This window comes from Rana temporaria, chromosome 12 (assembly GCF_905171775.1).
Source record: "Rana temporaria chromosome 12, aRanTem1.1, whole genome shotgun sequence".
In the NCBI taxonomy this organism is placed as follows: domain Eukaryota; kingdom Metazoa; phylum Chordata; class Amphibia; order Anura; family Ranidae; genus Rana; species Rana temporaria.
The window spans coordinates 7107140-7125492 of NC_053500.1; the positions used below are offsets into that span (position 1 = coordinate 7107140).

An 18353-nucleotide genomic window follows, 5' to 3' on the forward strand; every position below is an offset into this window, starting at 1 on the left:
CATTTTTTGGTGTGAAAATGACAATGGTCCCAAAAATGTGTCAAATTTGTCCGAAGTGTCCGCCATAATGTCGCAGTCATGAAAAAAATCGCTGATCGCCGCCATTAGTAGTAAAAAATATATAATAAAAATGCAATAAAACTATCCCCTATTTTGAAAGCGCTATAAATTTTGTGCAAACCAATCGATAAACGTTTATTGCGATTTTTTTTACAAAAGATAGGTAGAAGAATACGTATCGGCCTAAACTGAGGGAAAAATAAATAAATTATTATATATTTTTGGGGGATATTTATTATAGCAAAAAGTTAAATATATTCATTTTTTTCAAAATTGTCGCTCTATTTTTGTTTATAGCGCAAAAAATAAAAACCGCAGAGGTGATCAAATACCACCAAAAGAAAGCTCTATTTGTGGGAAAAAAAGACGCCAATTGTGTTTGGGAGCCACGTCGCACGACCGCGCAATTGTCTGTTAAACCGACGCAGTGCCGAATCGCAAAAAGTGCTCTGGTCTTTGACCAGCAATATGGTCCGGGGGTTAAGTGGTTAATATTAGAACATTAACATCTTGCCACCCACACTTTAGTCAACAGAAGGCTACAGCTCAGGCTTAAATTGTCAGGAGGGCGTCCGTAGACGTCCACCCGTTCTCGCACTTTGGCTGATCATAGATATGGTAAAGGGCCAATCACAGCAGGCCTTTTACCTATGTGGTCAGCTCTCAGCCAATGACAGCTGATCACTGAAATAAACAGATGGTGGTTATCACCGCAGAGGTAATCCAATACCACCAAAATAAATCTCTATTTGTGGGAAAAAAAAGACGCCAATTTTGTTTGGGTACAACGTCGTACGACCGCGCAATTGTCAGTTAAAGCGTCGTAGTGTCGAATCGCAAAAAATAGCCCGGTCATTACGGGGTGGAGCAATAAAAACAAATAAAAAATAATTTGAATAAGACGTCTGAGGGAAATAATTGCGGGACGGAGCCGATAGAAGAACATTCGGACGCGGTCTGTATGAAGAGTGCTGGAAATGCGCAGCAGAGAATATGAAACGGTCTCATGGCGAACATCAGGGTCGTCCTGTTCTTCCTCCCGCCTGTCGGTTTCTTGTTCCAGTAATGAAGCTGTTTGTACATTTTCCAGACCCCAATCAATACCGGTTTCTGTGGCGTGACGCAGGGTCAGCCGCCAGAACAGGTACATCTGGACGTTCCGTTAATTGGAAAAAAATACAGCCGGAGAGAGGCCATTAATTGGAGGCTTTGTTAGCGGCCTGTGAATTCTAAGCCGGCTCGTACAGCCCGGGCATGTCAGAGGACGGCATAGAAGAGCATTAATGTTCTCCGCGCTTTCCCTCGTATCTCTCATTACCGGACTCTTGTTTTTCCTGACAATCGTAACGTTTTACAAAGTGCAGAGTGTGGGGGAGGTGTACTAAAACTGGAGCGTGCAAATTCTGGTGCAGCTCCGCGTAGTAGCCAATCGGCTTCTAACCTCAGCTTGTTCGGTTAGCCAGTTGCAGACCGCGCACTTTACTGCTACAGTCAGGGCCGGTGCTACCACTAGGCAGCCGCCTAGGGCGTACTACTGCCTAGGGCGCCCGGTCACTGGTGTTCCTACTCTCTTCTCTCTGCAGCAAGCCAGTCTCAGCATCAGCAGGCAGCTGCCGCTCCTTTGGCACATAGTGTCAGAGGACTGTGTTCCGACTCCCGAATGAATGGAAGCCAGCAAACATTCATTGGGCACTGGTGAGGCTGCATTGATGGGGGATGGTGAGGCTACATTTGATGGGCACTGGTGAGGCTGCATTTGACGGGCGCTGGTGAGGCTACATTTGATGGGCGCTGGTGAGGCTGCATTTGATGGGCGCTGGTGAGGCTGCAATTGATGGGCGCTGGTGAGGCTGCATTTGATGGGGGATGGTGAGGCTGCATCTGCTGGGCGCTGGTGAGGCTGCATTTGATTAGCACTTCATTAAAAAGGTGGGGTATACATGGGCAGGGCAAAATTTGGTTTTGCCTAGGGTGTCAAAAATCCTTGCACCAGCCCTGGCTACAGTGCGCGCCGACTGCACAGAATAACATACAGTAAAAACCTCTGATTGCGAGTAACGCGGTTTACGAGTGTTTTGCAATACGATTAAATCCTGATTCGATTTGCAAGTGTATGTAGCACATGTGGCCAGAGGTGCCGGGGGGGCGCCAGTGAGGCTCAGAGACACTCGATTCCTGAGTGTCTTTTTGCGTCTCTGAGCGTCTCCAACTGTCTCTGGCGCCCCCCCACCTCTGGCCATATGCGGTAGTGCATACACTAGCAGTGACACTGGAACAAATTATCTGAATTCCTATGGGGAAACTTGCTTTGATGTACGTTTGGATTACAAGCATGCTTCTAGAACAAATTATGCTCGTTCCGGGTAGGGGGCAGGCGCTCTGGTCCGGTTGTGTTGTGATTGGTTGGCTATAGGACACACCCCACCGCCACACCCCCCTAATCACTTGCCGCTCGCCCACCATCAAATGTAATAGTGTTTCCGAGGCTCTCTGGCGCCCACCCAACTTCTGGCCCCATATGGTATTGCAGGCCATTGAAGTCAATGCGGAAAAAAAATATTTTCGCTTCCATTGACTTCTTTGGGGAAACTCGCTTTGATATGCGAGATTCGCTGGAACGGATTATACTCGTAATCTGAGGTTCCACTGTATTTATACAACTCTATAGATCAGGGGAGGGCTGGTAGCCTTAGGCCTGGGGGGCAAGTCCAGTCAAGTGGCCCATTGAACCGTCGAATCAGCTCACCATCCGTGGCCCATCTGGTTTTTCAATGCAGCCTCACCAGTGCAGCCAACTTCAGTGCACATCAATGCAGCCTGATCACTGGGACAGGTTACATGGGGTGTATGGGGGTCAGCTAGGGGTGTCAAGGTCTCTCACCTCAGTCATCACAGCTCAGCAGGTCCTTGCACGCCATGGCCTTCTGGGGGGGGTAATTCTCCTGGTCCTGGGGTCAAGTTGCAGCCCTGCCACTGCCTGCTTCCAAGAATCCTCTGCGCTGCTCTGTTTTCCACCCACCCGGAGCTTGAGCGTGGACTACAACTCCTGGAATGCAACAGCTAGTGGTCAGCCCGACTTCCAAGACCAGAATAAAAAATAAAATGGTAACGGGCATTTTGAACATAAGTAAGGGCGGCCTAGGAGGCAATTGCCACCCTGCCCCCCGGCCCAGCCCTCCCCTGCTATAGATCAGAGCAACATGAGGGACAATGGAGGGGGAAAGAGGGACAGGATTTTTTGGTCAATTGAATATGATGCACGGAGGAAACTAAACATTTTTTGTAACATATTGAGTATAAAAGAGTGAAATGTATTCATACAAAGGGATTCTAAACGTGGATTTATTGGGCGAGCCAGTACTGAAGTGGTCTCTCGGAGCGCACTGTATATTAGATTTTATTGGACCGAGGATGCCGACAAATCCCTGCGTTTCTACAATGTTGCCGGGATTGTCTACCATCTGTTCACCATAAAGTATTTTGTTGCTAAGATTATATTTATAAATGGGGATCATGAAAGGCAGAGAAGACAGTTGAGCTCATAGTTGGTGCATTTTGTTATTGTAGGGCTCTGCTGATGGAGACAGAATAGACAGAGCCTTGAAAAAGTATTCATACCCCTTGAAATGTTCCACATGTTGTCATGTTACAACCAAAAACTACAAATGTATTTTATTGGGATTTTATGTGATAGACCCACATAAAGTGTCACATAATTGTGAAGTGGGAGGAAAATTATACAAATAAATATGTGAAAAGTGTGGGGGGGGGGGGCATTTGTATGGCGCCCCCTGGAGTCAATACTTTGTAGGACCCCCTTTCTCTACAATTACAGCTACAAGTCTTTTTGGGGGTGTCTCTACCAGCTTTGCACATCTAGAGAGGGACATTTCTGTCTATTCTTCTTCTTTGTAAAATATCTCAAGCTCTGTCAGATTGGATGGAGAGCTTCTGTGCCACAGATTCTCAATGGGATTTAGGTCTGGACTGTGACTGGGCCATTCTAACACATGAATAGGCTTTTAACTAAATCATTCCATTGTAGCTCTGGCTGTACTTTAGGGTGGTTGTCCTGCTGGAAGGTGAACCTCCCCCCCGGTCTCAAGTCTTTTCCAGACTCTAACAGGTTTCCTGCTTAAGCCCTGTACAGCGCCTGTAAAAAGCCTCATCTGCAATCCCAATGTGAAAGCCTGAGTGCTTTCAGAGCCCTTTCACACTGCCAGCGCCCGAAAAACACTGGCAAAGCACCGCTAAGACCCCTTTCACACTGGGGCATATTTTTCAGGCGTTTTGGCATTAACAAAAGCTCCCCCAATGGAAAGGGGGCTTTAGGAGCGGTGTATTCAACGCTGCAAAGAAGCTGCTTGCAGGACATTTTTTGACACCCTGCCAGCGCAGCGCTTCAGTGTGAAAGCACTCGGCTTTCACATTGGGATTGCAGATGCAGCTTCTTTCAGGCACTTTTTTTAACGCTAAAGCGAAAAACACTTGCTTCAAAATGCAATGCGATGCATACTACCAAATTATGCTTTTACTTTGCAGGGGAATAAAGAGGAAATAAAACCCATCAGGGTTTACTACCTCTTTAACCCTGAACATCAGGTACTGGCAGGGCCGCCATCAGGGGGGTACAGGCAGTACACCTGTAAGGGGCCCGGAGGTCCCTATGGGCCTGGATGGCAATCCCCTTTTTTTTTTTCTTTTTTTGTAAGGGGCCCGGAGGTCCCCAGGGCCGTGGATGGCAACCCCCTCGCCCTTTTTTTTTTTAATATTTTTTTTTTTTTACATATTTTTATATTTTTTTTCTTTCATATTTTTATAAAAGGGCCCAGAGGTCCCCAGGGCACCGGATGGTTACCCCCCTTTTTTATATATTTTTTTTATATGTATATATTTATTTATTTTTGTAAGGGGCCCAGAGGTCCCCAGGGCACCCCCCTGCTTCTCAATTCGTGGTCCCCCCCTGTTTCTCAATTCACGCCCCCCCCCCGCTTCTCAATTTTCTCAATTAGCGGCGGCACCCCCCGCTTCACAATTCACGGCAGCCCCCTCGCTCCTCAATTTGAGGCGGCAGCACCCCCTCCCCCGGTTCTCTACTCCAGGGGGCTCATGCCTAAAGCTGTGTAAGGGGCCCCATAAGTTCTGATGGCGGCCCTGGGTACTGGGCAACACCACACAAGACGGACAAGAGAAGAGTTTAAAACGTTCTTCCAGCTGGCTGAAAATCCAAAGGCTATCGACATATAGGGCCCCCAGACTGGCAGAAATCCCCCCCCCCCCCCAATGATGACTGGGTTAAAGATAGTATTTCTGTGAATAAAGTGAGTATAAAATTGTATAAAACTTTCTCAACATAGAACTTTTGGGTTCATTATTTGTGTTCATAGTGTACCATCTTACCTAGTCAGGATACAGTGGAGTGACTGATACCGTGGATGGTACACTGTGTGGAGCGTTCTCATTTGTCCATGCACATTCCCGAGTGGCTGGCGATATATATATATATATATGGCGGAGTGAAGTGGCGACATCATATATCCAGGATTTGAGCTAATCACTCTGGAGTGTTATATGACGTCTCATTCTCATTCAGCCATCGTTCTGATAAGCCTTTGATCTGGGCACTGGCGTGGGAGCGCCGAGTGTGTTTTTTTCCTCAGCTGGAGGAGTTTTCTACACTATTATGTGGAGATTTATATTTTTTCTTAGTTCTTTTGTTTGCATGGACTTTTTAATATACCGTTTTTTCCTGAAAATATGCCCGGGTCTTATATTCATTTTGGCAACAAAAGACACAGAAGGGCTTATTTTCGGGGTAGGTCTTACCATGTAATGTGCTGTCTTTTCTTCCCCTCTCTCTCCCTGCCTGACAGGAATCTCCAGTGTGAGCTGAGATAAAATGCTTGTAAAATCCTATAATCCACTCTCTTACAGTATTATATAATGTGCAATGTGTGTATTTCTGTAATATAATTGTGCCAAATACCTTTGTTATATCGCCGCTCTGCGATACTGTGACAGCAATAGTGAAGATACAAGTGAACCATAACCCAAAGACAAAGGGCCAGATTCAGGTAGAGTTATGCCGGCGTATCCGTGATACGCCGGCATAACTCTGACTTTGCGCCGGCGTATCTGTTTTCTGTATTCAGAAAACAAGATACGCCGGTTTGCAGGAAAGATCCGACAGGCGTAATTGTATTACGCCGTCGTATCTTAACTTCATTTTTAAAATGGCCGCCAGGGGGCGTTCTCGCTGATTTACGCCGAGAATCCCAGTTACTAATACAGAGAGAGGGGGAGGGGGTAAAATGGGGACCGAAACAGCAAACGATACCTGAGAGGGGTCTATCCAAAAACACCCAAAAAAAGTTTTGGCTGGTGATAAACTTATAACGAATGTGCAGCAAATATGGATTGGGTGAAAGTTGTAGAAAACTAAGCCTAAAGCTGTGGCTATACCGTACTAATAAAAATCATAAAAACTGCTTTGCCTTGCAGGTGACGGAACTGAACAATGTCAAAAACATCCTCCGACTCCCCAAAACCACCAAGAAACACGCAGTGGGCGTCTTCTTCTCCGATGACACCTCAAGAACATTTGCCTGTGAATCGGGTGAGTAAACGCCACAGGGAAGGGATGGAGGGGGGGGGGGGGGATTGGGCAGCCATCACAAATTTTGGGGCCCCATTCACAGCTTTAGGCAAGGCCCCACTTGAGCAGAGAGGGGGGCCAGCCGGGCCTGTAAGGGGACCATCGGGCCCCTTACAGGTGTAATGCAAAAAAATAAATGAAAAAAAAAAAAAGAGAGGGGGGCCAGCCGGGCCCCTTACAGGTGTAATGCCTGTACCCCCCTGATGGCGGCCCTGGGGGGGGGGGGGGGGCACATCTGATAAGGACACTGTTGAGCCACTGACGTCAAGATTCCATCTTCAGCCTGGAGAGTTCTTTAACATGCAAAATACAGTGCGCCTTTCAGCGTTCACCGCGCCTCACAGGCTGCGGTCTGATTCAATCAGGGTCTATTAAAAAGAGTTTGATATGAAACATGAAAGGGAATGTCTTTTCCTCTTCATATTAATATCTTTTATAATAAGGGGGAATACAGCATGATAAATGGAGCTGCTGGCTGTTGAGATAATTTACTGTGGAAGATAAAATGATATACTACAGACGGATTTCTTAGAGGTGGCGAATATTAACCCTTTACAGAGCTGGAAACTGCTAGAAGGATATATACGCTACGCCGACGCGGCGCACAGATACAAGCACTGGATTCACAAAGCACTCGCTCCCACTCGCTCTTAAAGATACGCTGGGTTTCCTCTGCGTAAGCCAGCGTAGGTGGAAGTGGGCGTGAGCCATGCTAATGAGGCGTGACCCCATGCAAATGATGGATTGAGCGTCATAAAGATACGAATAACGTATGGCGCAGAATCACGTCGGAACTACTCCCTAAGATACGACGGATCACTGCCTACGACGTGAACGTAACCTACGCCCAGCCCTATTCACGTACAACGTAAACGACAAAAGATATGGCGGCTTGTGTTCCCTGGTCCATACCTTTGCATGAGTTGCGCCTCCTATATGGGGAATAACTTTACGCCGGACGTACGACTTACACAAACCGCGTATATAATGCGCCAGGCGCAACTACGTTCATGCATCGGCGTATCTCCCTCATTTGCATAGAAAATCTATGGGAGCGGCAAATGCGCCCAGCGTAAATATGCGCCCACGATACGACGGCGTAGGAATGTTACGTCAGTCGGATGAAGCCTATTTTCAGGCGTATCTCAGTTTATGGGCACGGCGCATAGATACGATGGCGCATACTTACACTTACGCGGCGTATCTGGAGCTACGTCGGCGTGCTTTGTGAATCCGGGCCTATATGTATAGTCTTAAGTTTGTGGACACTTAACTTTCGCACCTATATAAGCTTGTTGGACCCCCCATTCCAAACACAAGGGCCCAGATTCTCAAAGGGCTTACGACGGCGCAACGCAATGTACACCGCCGTAAGTCCTAATCTGGGCCGTTGTATCTATGCGACTGATTCTTAGAATCAGTTGCGCATAGATATCCATTAGATCCGACAGGTGTAAGGCTCTTACGCTGTGGGATCTTAAATGCATTTTTTTTTTCGCCGCTAGGTGTCGCCTCCATCGTTTTTCCCCGTCGAGTATGCAAATTTGCAAAATACGCAAATTCCCGAAAGTATGCGCGGTCGACGCAGTGAAGTTACGACGTTTACGTTAGATTTGCGACGCGTAAAGTTGCCCCTGCTATATGAGGGGCAACCAATGTTAAGTATGGCCGTCGTTTCCGTGTCGAAATGTAAAAATTTACGTTGTTTGCGTATGTCGTCCGTGATTGGGGCTGGACGCCATTTACGCTCCTTGCGACGTCATTTAGCGCAATGCACGTCGGGAAATTTTAGGAACGGCGCATGCGCATTACGTTCGGCGCGGGAACGCGCCTAATTTAAATGCTCCACGCCCCCTACCCAGCTCATTTGAATTAGGCGGGCTTGCACCGGGGGATTTACGCTACGCCGCCGCAGACGCCTCCGTGCGCCCCACCTCCCCCGCCGCGCGATCGAGACGGGCCCGCGACAGCCGGTAATTGAGGCCGCGGCTTTGCGGCCTTGTAGGCCGCAAAGCCGCGGCCTCAATTACCGGCTGGCGCCAGTTCACAATTTCTTGTCGCAAATTGCGACCGGGCGCTCGGATATTGTCGAGCCTTGATTCAGATATCCCGTTAAAAAAAACAGGATGTCGTATGATGAACTGCGGGCGTAAATTGGTTAATATCAAAAAAAGGATCATCATCTCAGATTAGAGAAATGTCTCTCTTCAATAGAAAACTGGATGACTAAGAGTTATCTCAAACTCAATAGCGCTAAAACAGAACTCTTTATGTTCAATGCCAGTCGGAAGAGACAACCGACAACTAACTGGACACCTTCGCCCATCCTGGGTCAGACCATCTCCCCTAGCTCCAAAGTCAAAAGTCTAGGAGTCACGTTTGACACCTTCATGACAATGGACGCACAAATAGGGTCAGTAGTCAGCGGGACGCACCATTTGATGCGCCTTCTACGCAGACTTATTCCATTTATTCCCAAAGAAGACATAGCAGTCGTGGTGGGAACAATCGTGAATTCCAGACTGGACTATGCAAATGCCCTTTACCTCGGGCTCCCCAAGTACCAAATCGCTCGTCTTCAAGTCGTACAGAATACGGCCGCTAGACTTGTGACTGGGAAAAAATCTTGGGATTCAATCTCACCTTCGTTGAGATCCCTTCACTGGTTGCCAGTGAAAGACAGAATTGCATTCAAAGCACTCTGCCTGACACATAAGTGCATCCATGGGAAGGCTCCTCGATATCTTTGCGACAAGATCAAAACGCACAATTGCAACCGCATTCTGCGATCCACCGACCAAAATCTGGTCAAGGTTCCTAAAACCAAATACAAGTCCAAAGGAGAAAGAAGGTTTGCTTTCCAGGGCCCCAGGCTTTGGAATGCTTTGCCAACCAGCATTCGGTTGGAGCAAAACCACCTGTCTTTCAGAAGGCAGATCAAAACCCTGCTTTTCTGAAAGGCATGAGACACTAACAACTAGCGCCCAGAAGCGATTCAGTTCGCATGTGCCGCGCTATATAAATTTTTCATTCATTCATTCATTCATGCTGGTAAACTTTGTGGCTATACTGGTCAGCACCATCGCTAAGTGTTTGGCGATTCCGCCTAGCAGCACTAGGGTCGTCGGTTCAACTCGTATCAATGGCACTACCTGTCAGGAGTTTGCATGTTCTTCCTTGTGCCTGCGTGGGTTTCCTCCCACACTCCCAAGACATGCTGTTAGGTTAATTGGCTCCGGTCTAAATTGGCTGTAGTGTGTATGACTAGGAGTCAGGGACCTTCCATTGTAAGCTCCTTCGAGGGCAGGGACTGATGTGAATGAATAATATATGTAATGTGCTGCTTAAATTAACGATGATATATAAGTACCTGTAATAAAGAAGTAAATAAACAGACTCCACTCTACTGGGAAGACTTTTCACAAGATTGTCGAGTGTTTCTGTGGACATTTATGCCCATTCAGCCCAAAAAAAAATGAAATGGTACAAATCAGCATTCTGATCCATCCCATAGACATCTAGTAGGTTTGAGGTAAGGGCTTTGCCAGGCCCGTCACTACAGGACAGGCAAAACAAACAATTGCTTGGGGCCCCGAGCTGGCCTGGGGCCCCCAACTTCCCCTTTTCCAGGCTGTAGCGTGGCCGAGCTCCTCATACTTCCTTCTGGAGTCCTGTCAGTGCAGCCGGGTACCGTGCGCGTGGTACAGGAGATTCAGTTTCCTGTTCCCGGCCGGACTGACAGGAAGTGCACACTGAGTGCTCACTTCCTTTCAGTCCGGCCGGGAACACGGGGAACTGAATCTCCTGTACCACGCACGGTACCCGGCCCTGGCACTATCTGATAGGGGACTGGGGACCCATAATGATAGAACATCGGACTAAAAGGAGCTCGGCCACGCTACAGCGACAGCCTACAGTGAAAAAGGGGAGGTGAGAATAGAAAAACATAGGGACTGGGGGGGGGGGGGGGGGGTAAGAACATGGGAGTAAAAAATGAGTGTAGCGCTAACGTAGGCTTTGCTTGCGGGGGGGGTGGGTGCTTGGGGGCCCCATTTTGCTTGTGGCCCCCAAATTCCTTCAAACGGCCCTGGGCCGTGTCTTTATGAAGGTGGCTTTGTATACCTGGGCAGCACAGTCATGCTGGAACAGAAAAGAGTCTTCACCAAACCGTTACCACAAGCAGAGGCGGCTCTAGGCTTTGTGAGGTCTTAGGCGTAACTTAGACATGAGGCCCCACTCACGCCTGAAATGGAAAAAATAATTAAAGAGATAAAAAATTACCTGCATAAATTGCATATATTAAGAGCCTTAAAGTGCTGGTGTCGGGGCACTCTTTCTCAGCACTGGCGTCAGCGTGTTCTCAGTGCTGGTGTTGGGGCACTTCTTCTCAGTGTCCCCCCACCCCCCCCTAGGGGAGATGATGGGGAGTCCCTGTCCCCAGGGGAGATAATGTACAGCGCTCGTGAATGGATGCAGCCGACTCAGGGGGCGGAGCTCTGGATGGGGAGAACTCTGGGCTGAGCGGCACTGCATGGGGAAGGATCAAGGGATACGGAGGAGCCAGTGATTGGCCGAACACACAAGTAGGGAATGTGACACAGAGCAGCCAGTGCGGTAGAGGCGGGAGCTCTGCTACTCACCCCACCTTCCAGCCACCCGGGCGCTGCTATTCCTACCCACCTCTAGCTCTTTCATTCGGCAAATTAGGTGGTCGCGAGGCCCCATGTGAGTGTGAGTGTAAGTGTAAATGTCATGGGTCTATGAACATTTGGCTATATAATGTAGATGTAATGGCCGAAGGTCCAAAGACTTAGCTATATAATGTTGATGTGATGGCCAGTTCTGACCCATACCATACCTTTAGGAATCCAGTTCTGACCCGTACCATACCTTTAGGAATCCAGTTCTGACCTGTACCATACCTTTAGGTGTCCAGTTCTGACCCGTACCATACCTTTAGGAATCCAGTTCTGACCCGTACCATACCTTTAGGAATCCAGTTCTGACCTGTACCATACCTTTAGGTGTCCAGTTCTGACCCGTACCATACCTTTAGGAATCCAGTTCTGACCTGTACCATACCTTTAGGTGTCCAGTTCTGACCCGTACCATACCTTTAGGAGTCCAGTTCTGACCCGTACCATACCCTTAGGAGTCCAGTTCTGACCCATACAAGACCTTTAGGAGTCCAGTTCTGACCCGTACCATACCTTTAGGAGTCCAGTTCTGACCCTTACCATACCTTTAGGAGTCCAGTTCTGACCCTTACCATACCTTTAGGAGTCCAGTTCTGAGCCGTACCATACCTTTAGGAGTCCAGTTCTGACCCGTACCATACCTTTAGGAGTCCAGTTCTGACCCGTACCATACCTTTAGGAGTTCACTTCTGACCCGTACCATACCTTTAGGAGTTCATTTCTGACCCGTACCATACCTTTAGGAGTCCAGTTCTCACCCGTACCATACCTTTAGGAGTCCAGTTCTCACCCGTACCATACCTTTAGGAGTCCAGTTCTGACCCGTACCATACCTTTAGGAGTCCAGTTCTGACCCGTACCATACCTTTAGGAGTTCACTTCTGACCCGTACCATACCTTTAGGAGTTCATTTCTGACCCGTACCATACCTTTAGGAGTCCAGTTCTCACCCGTACCATACCTTTAGGAGTCCAGTTCTCACCCGTACCATACCTTTAGGAGTCCAGTTCTCACCCGTACCATACCTTTAGGAGTCCAGTTCTCACCCGTACCATACCTTTAGGAGTCCAGTTCTCACCCGTACCATACCTTTAGGAGTCCAGTTCTCACCCGTACCATACCTTTAGGAGTCCAGTTCTCACCCGTACCATACCTTTAGGAGTCCAGTTCTCACCCGTACCATACCTTTAGGAGTTGTTTTAGATCCCCCATAACATTTCCTTTATTTGTGATGTCCTTCAGAGTTGGAGGCGGACGAATGGTGCAAGATTCTGCACACAGAGTGCCTTGGGACTCGGATCAGCGACATCAGTTTGGGAGAACCGGACCTGTTAGCTTCCGGAGTGGAGAGAGAGCAGAACGGTAGGTAGCAATGTCTTGTCTATTATGTCTTCCAGCACTCATGAAAGTTACTTGTAGCTGAGCTGCCTCTTGAAACCTCTGCATGCTATCCGAAATCAGCAGCCTTGATGGACCTCCCCCCCCCCCCCCCTCCATTTGGGACCCATTGTCTCAGCTGTTCAGGACTGTAATGAAGAGTCTTGTCTCCTAAAATAATTGTTATTTGTTTTAAGGGATACACTATAATACCAAAAGTATTGGGACGCCCGCGTTTACACGCACATGAACGTTAATGGCATCCCAGTCTTAGTCCATAGGGTTCAATATTGAGTTGGCCCCGCCCTTTGCAGCTATAACACCTTCAACTCTTCTGGGAAGACCGTCCACAAGGTTTAGGAGTGTGTCTATGGGAATGTTTGACCGTTCTTCCAGAAGAGCATTTGTGAGGTCAGGGCACTGATGTTGGACGGGAAGACCTGGCTCGCCGTCTCCGCTCTAATTCATTCCAAAGGTGTTCTATCGGGTTGAAGTGATTGTAATGCTTCGTACACACGGTCTGACTTTTGACCGTGCAAAAATGTCCGATGGAGGCTACACAAGTCCGTGTGTACGAGGCATAAAGTTTCAAAATTTTTTTTTTTTAAATAACAAACATGTCATACTTACCTCCACTGTGCAGCTTGTTTTGCACAGAGTGGCCCCGAACCTCGTCTTCTGGGGTCCCTCGGCTCCTCCCCGCCTCAGATAACCCCCTCCGAAAAGCGCTTTCCCAAGAGGGTTACCTTGTGGGCGCGCACCCGAGTCCAGCATTTGCATCCATAGACAGGAATGCCGGACTCCTAAACCTTGTGGACGGCCTTCCCAGAAGAGATGGAGCTGTTATAGCTGCAAAGGGCGGAGCCAACTCAATATTGAACCCTACGGACTAATAGCCAGATTCAGGTAGCTTTACGCCGGCATATCAGTAACTCTGAATCTACAACGTCCTAAATTTAAGCGTATTCTGGAAACCAGATACGCTTAAATTAGGCTAAGATTCCGAGCGGCGCAAGTCTCCTACGCCGTCGTATCTTAGGGTGCAATATTTACGCTGGCCGCTAGGTGGCGCTTCCGTTGAGTTCGGCATAGAATATGCAAATGACTAGATACGCCGATTCACGAACATACGTGCGCCCGTCGCAATTAGTTACGCCGTTTACGTTAGAGATACGCCAGCGTAAAGATAAAGTTGCTCCCTAGGTGGCGCATCCCATGCAAGGTATGGACGTCGCAACAGGCCTATCTTTTTACGTCGTTTACGTGAGTCGTACGTGAATAGGGCTGTGCGTAAATTACTTTCACATCACAGGCATTGAGCCGACATATTTTGGGCGTAAATACGACGTGATACTGAGCATGTGCGCGCATGCGCCTTTCGTTCGGCCATGCATCTACATGGGGTCAAGCCTCATTTAAATACAACACGCCCCCTACAGCCTACTTTGAAATGCGCGCGCTTACGCCGGCCCATTTACGCTACGCCGCCGTAACTTAGGAGGCAAGTGCTTTGTGAATACAGCACTTGCCTCTCTAAGTTGCGGCGGCATAGCCTAAATACGGTACGCTACGCCCGCGCAACGTAGATCGGCTGTACCCGAATCTAGGCCTAAGACTGGGATGCCATGAAAGTTCATGTGTGTGTAAAGGCAGGCGTCCCAATACTTTTGGTAATATTGTGTATTTTATCTGTGTAGCTAGCTGTTTTACTGGAGTTTAACTGACGTGCCAAATCTTTGTAAAACATTCATACATATCAGAAGGACTACTGAAGAGTTTTTAAATAAAATGTCTCAGTTTCTGAACTGTATTGATGATGATGATGATGATGATGACGTGTTTGTGTGACGGATCTCCTACGCAGATTGCAGACTAATCATCTTTTTTTCTCCCAGAGAGATTCAATGTGTATTTGATGCCGTCTCCCAATTTAGATGTCCACGGGGAATGCACGCTGCAGATCACCTGCGAGAACATCTGCCTGTGGGACGTACAAAATCCGAGGCTCAAGCTGGTGTCTTGGCCGCTAAGCTCCCTGCGGAGGTACGGGCGAGACCCAGCCTGGTTCACCTTTGAAGCTGGCAGGTGGGTGCAGACCAAGCATTAGAGAACTAGAAATTAGAAATGGCAGATTCACAGCTGAAACCCGACTGGAAGAAGGTTCCTAGAATGTTACGCATTACACCTCCGCAAAGAAGGGCGGCACCCCCCCCGAGCCCTCTCTCTACCTACAAGAAAACATTCTCATTGGAAGCCCAAGATTATGTGTGCAGATCATTATAAAGGCCGATGTAGACTAGTCCTGTGGTCAGGCTATAGGTCTGTACACCTGCTGTGCCCATTATGAGGGGTTCCCACCATCCCTGTGCTGAGTTCCCGGGTCTGTACACCCGCTGTGCCCATTATGAGGGGTTCCCACCATCCCTGTGCTGAGTTCCCCAGGTCTGTACACCCGCTGTGCCCATTATGAGGGGTTCCCACCATCCCTGTGCTGAGTTCTCAGGTCTGTACACCTTCTGTGCAAATTATGAGGAGTTCCCACCATCCCTGTGCCGAGTTCCCCAGGTCTGTACACCCGCTGTGCCCATTATGAGGGGTTCCCACCATCCCTGTGCTGAGTTCCCGGGTCTGTACACCTGCTGTGCCCATTATGAAGGGTTCCCGGCATCCCTGTGCTGAGTTCTCAGGTCTGTACACCTGCTGTGCCCATTATGAGGGGTTCCCACCATCCCTGTGATGAGTTCCCAGGTCTGTACACCCGCTGTGCCCATTATGAGGAGTTCCCACCATCCCTGTGCTGAGTTCTCAGGTCTGTACACCCGCTGTGCCCATTATGAAGGGTTCCCGGCATCCCTGTGCTGAGTTCCCAGGTCTGTACACCCGCTGTGCCCATTATGAGGAGTTCCCACCATCCCTGTGCTGAGTTCCCGGGTCTCTACACCTGCTGTGCCCCATTATAAGGGGTTCCCACCATCCCTGTGCTGAGTTCCCGGGTCTGTACACCCGCTGTGCCCATTATGAGGGGTTCCCACCATCCCTGTGCTGAGTTCCCGGGTCTGTACACCCGCTGTGCCCATTATGAGGGGTTCCCACCATCCCTGTGCTGAGTTCCCGGGTCTGTACACCCGCTGTGCCCATTATGAGGGGTTCCCACCATCCCTGTGCTGAGTTCCCGGGTCTGTACACCCGCTGTGCCAACATCGCAACTGATTTCTGATCTTCGGGTTGTTCTGGGAATTTGTCGGTATAAGGAGGTGATCTCACCTCCTTGAATCCCAGCTGCACCAGCAAATACACAACATTTTACTGAGTATATAGGCTGGTCACAGCAATCCCTGTCCTCCAAGGAGCTGACAATCTAATGTACACCATAAAAACACACACATAGTTACATAAAAATAAAAAAAAATACAAATAAAAAGTATCGTACAATCCCAAACACCCAATTCTACACACACAGTGCAAGACCGATTTGGATAAAGCAGAGAGGGATTTTTTATTGCTGTCAGTGGCCCCCCGTTAGGGGACAATCACCGTCACTAATTGTTCTGTTCTCCGTTATCACCGAGAGTGAAAGGAAATACTAGATTCTGAGTTGTCACCAAAACAGGAACAGAGAAGACATTTTCCAATGAGGACACACGTTCCTTGTTTTATAGGGATTTTTTTCTCACTTGCTGCTGTTACTATGAGAAAGGAAGTGAAGAAAAATCTCACTTACTCTAAAAAAAATAAAAAAATGTTGCCTTTAGTTCTATAGTAAACCTGATGGCCGGACATTGAGCGCCAACCATCTGAATAACGGCAGCTGGTTGGCGGTACGGAAGTGCCTATCAGAGCCAACGGCTTTCCGAGTACAGCCCTCGGGTCCCCGGAAACTTATCCTCGGAACGCACGGGGGGGGGGGGTGCGTTCCTTGGATAAGACTGACAGGCGTCTCAGCCAATCAGGTTGGCCGGTTCTGGCTACTGGTAACCTGATTGGCTGAAGCGTCATTGAGGGCGGGAAAAGACATCGAGGGTCGAGGACGTGGATGGCTGACTCCAGTAAAGGTAAGAGCCGGGCGGGGGGGAAGGGGCATTTTACAGGGCACAGCGACGAAGAAGGGCACAGTGACATCAATGGGGACAATTGGCACAGCGGCATGAATGGGTGCAGTGGCGACAATTAAAGGGCACAGTGACATCAATGGGCACAGTGGCGACAATAGGCACAGTGGGGACAATTGGCACAGTGGCATGAATGGGCACAGTGGCAACAATTAAAGGGCACAGTGACATCAATGGGCACAGTGGCGACAATGGGCACAGTGGCGACAATTAAAGGGCACAGTGGTGACAATTGGCACAGTGGCGACAATTGATGGCACAGTGGCTGTGTTTGATGGCATGGCACAGTGGCTGCGCTTGATGGCATGGCATAGTGGCTGCGTTTAATGGCATGGCACAGTGGTGACAATTGATGGCACAGTGGCTGCGTTTGATGGCATGGCATAGTGACTGCATTTGATGGCATGGCACAGTGGTGCGAATTGATGGCACAGTGGCTGCGTTTGATGGCATGGCACAGTGGTGACAATTGATGGCACAGTGGCTGCGTTTGATGGCATGGCACAGTGGTGACAATTGATGGCACAGTGGCTGCATTTGATGGCATGGCACAGTGGTGCGAATTGATGGCACAGTGGCTGCGTTTGATGGCATGGCACAGTGGTGACAATTGATGGCACAGTGGCTGCGTTTGATGGCATGGCACAGTGGTGACAATTGATGGCACAGTGGCTGCAATTGATGGGCACAGTGAGGCTGCAATTTTTTTTTTCCGTTTGCGCCCCCCCAAAAATTTTGAGCACCAACCGCCACTGCTCACAGATCTAAAAAGACATCTAAAGACAATTCATTCTTCAAGGAAAAACCCTCAAAAAAAAACAATAATACCTTCCCAATCCAACCCCAGTCCTGACATCAGAGGATGATTTGCAGGTGATCAGAAATGACATCACTTCCTGTATTGGTGGACAGGCAGGTAAGTTGTGAGGTTGTGTATAGTGTGTGCAGACAGGTGTGTCTGATTGGGGCTGCGGGTCGGATTGTCTCTCTTCTGTGTGTTTGAATGGAATGTTGTGCATTGAGTGCAGACATCTGAATGACTTTGTACCCAGGGCAGAGCCGTCTCCCTCGGCTTTACATTAGTACTGCCTGTGGTGTTTGTCAGCGAGGCTTGCTGGAAGTCCAAACAATCCCTGTAGACTCAGGCCTCGTACACACGACAGAGTTTCTCGGCAGAATTCACCGAGAAACTCGGTCAAACCCGGATTCTGCCGAGAAACTCTGACGTCTGTACACTTTTGGCCCGATGGAGCCGCCAAGGAACTCGTCGAGAAAATAGAGAACATGTTCTCTATTTTCTCGTTGTTCTATGGGAGAAGGCGTCCCGCCGAGCTCCTCGGCAGCTTCATCCCTGAACTCACCGAGGAACTCGACGTGTTTGGCACGTCGAGTTCCTCGGCCGTGTGTACGGGGCCTCGGACATGCACCATAGTCTTTCATTGTAAAGGATAAGAT

At 48.8% G+C, this 18353-nt stretch overlaps 1 protein-coding gene across 2 annotated transcripts in view; it reads left to right on the forward strand.

Annotated features, from left to right (window-relative positions):
• DOK5 (docking protein 5) overlaps positions 1 to 18353 on the forward strand; it is a 129027-nt gene that overhangs the window by 77627 nt on the left and 33047 nt on the right. The window contains exons 3-5 of one of the 2 annotated variants that reach the window (XM_040330164.1): positions 6562 to 6676; positions 12655 to 12774; positions 14685 to 14874. In XM_040330164.1, the coding sequence (XP_040186098.1) occupies positions 6562 to 6676; positions 12655 to 12774; positions 14685 to 14874 (425 nt within the window). The remainder of the gene's footprint in view (positions 1 to 6561; positions 6677 to 12654; positions 12775 to 14684; positions 14875 to 18353) is intronic. The other variant, XM_040330165.1, reaches the window with a different exon arrangement.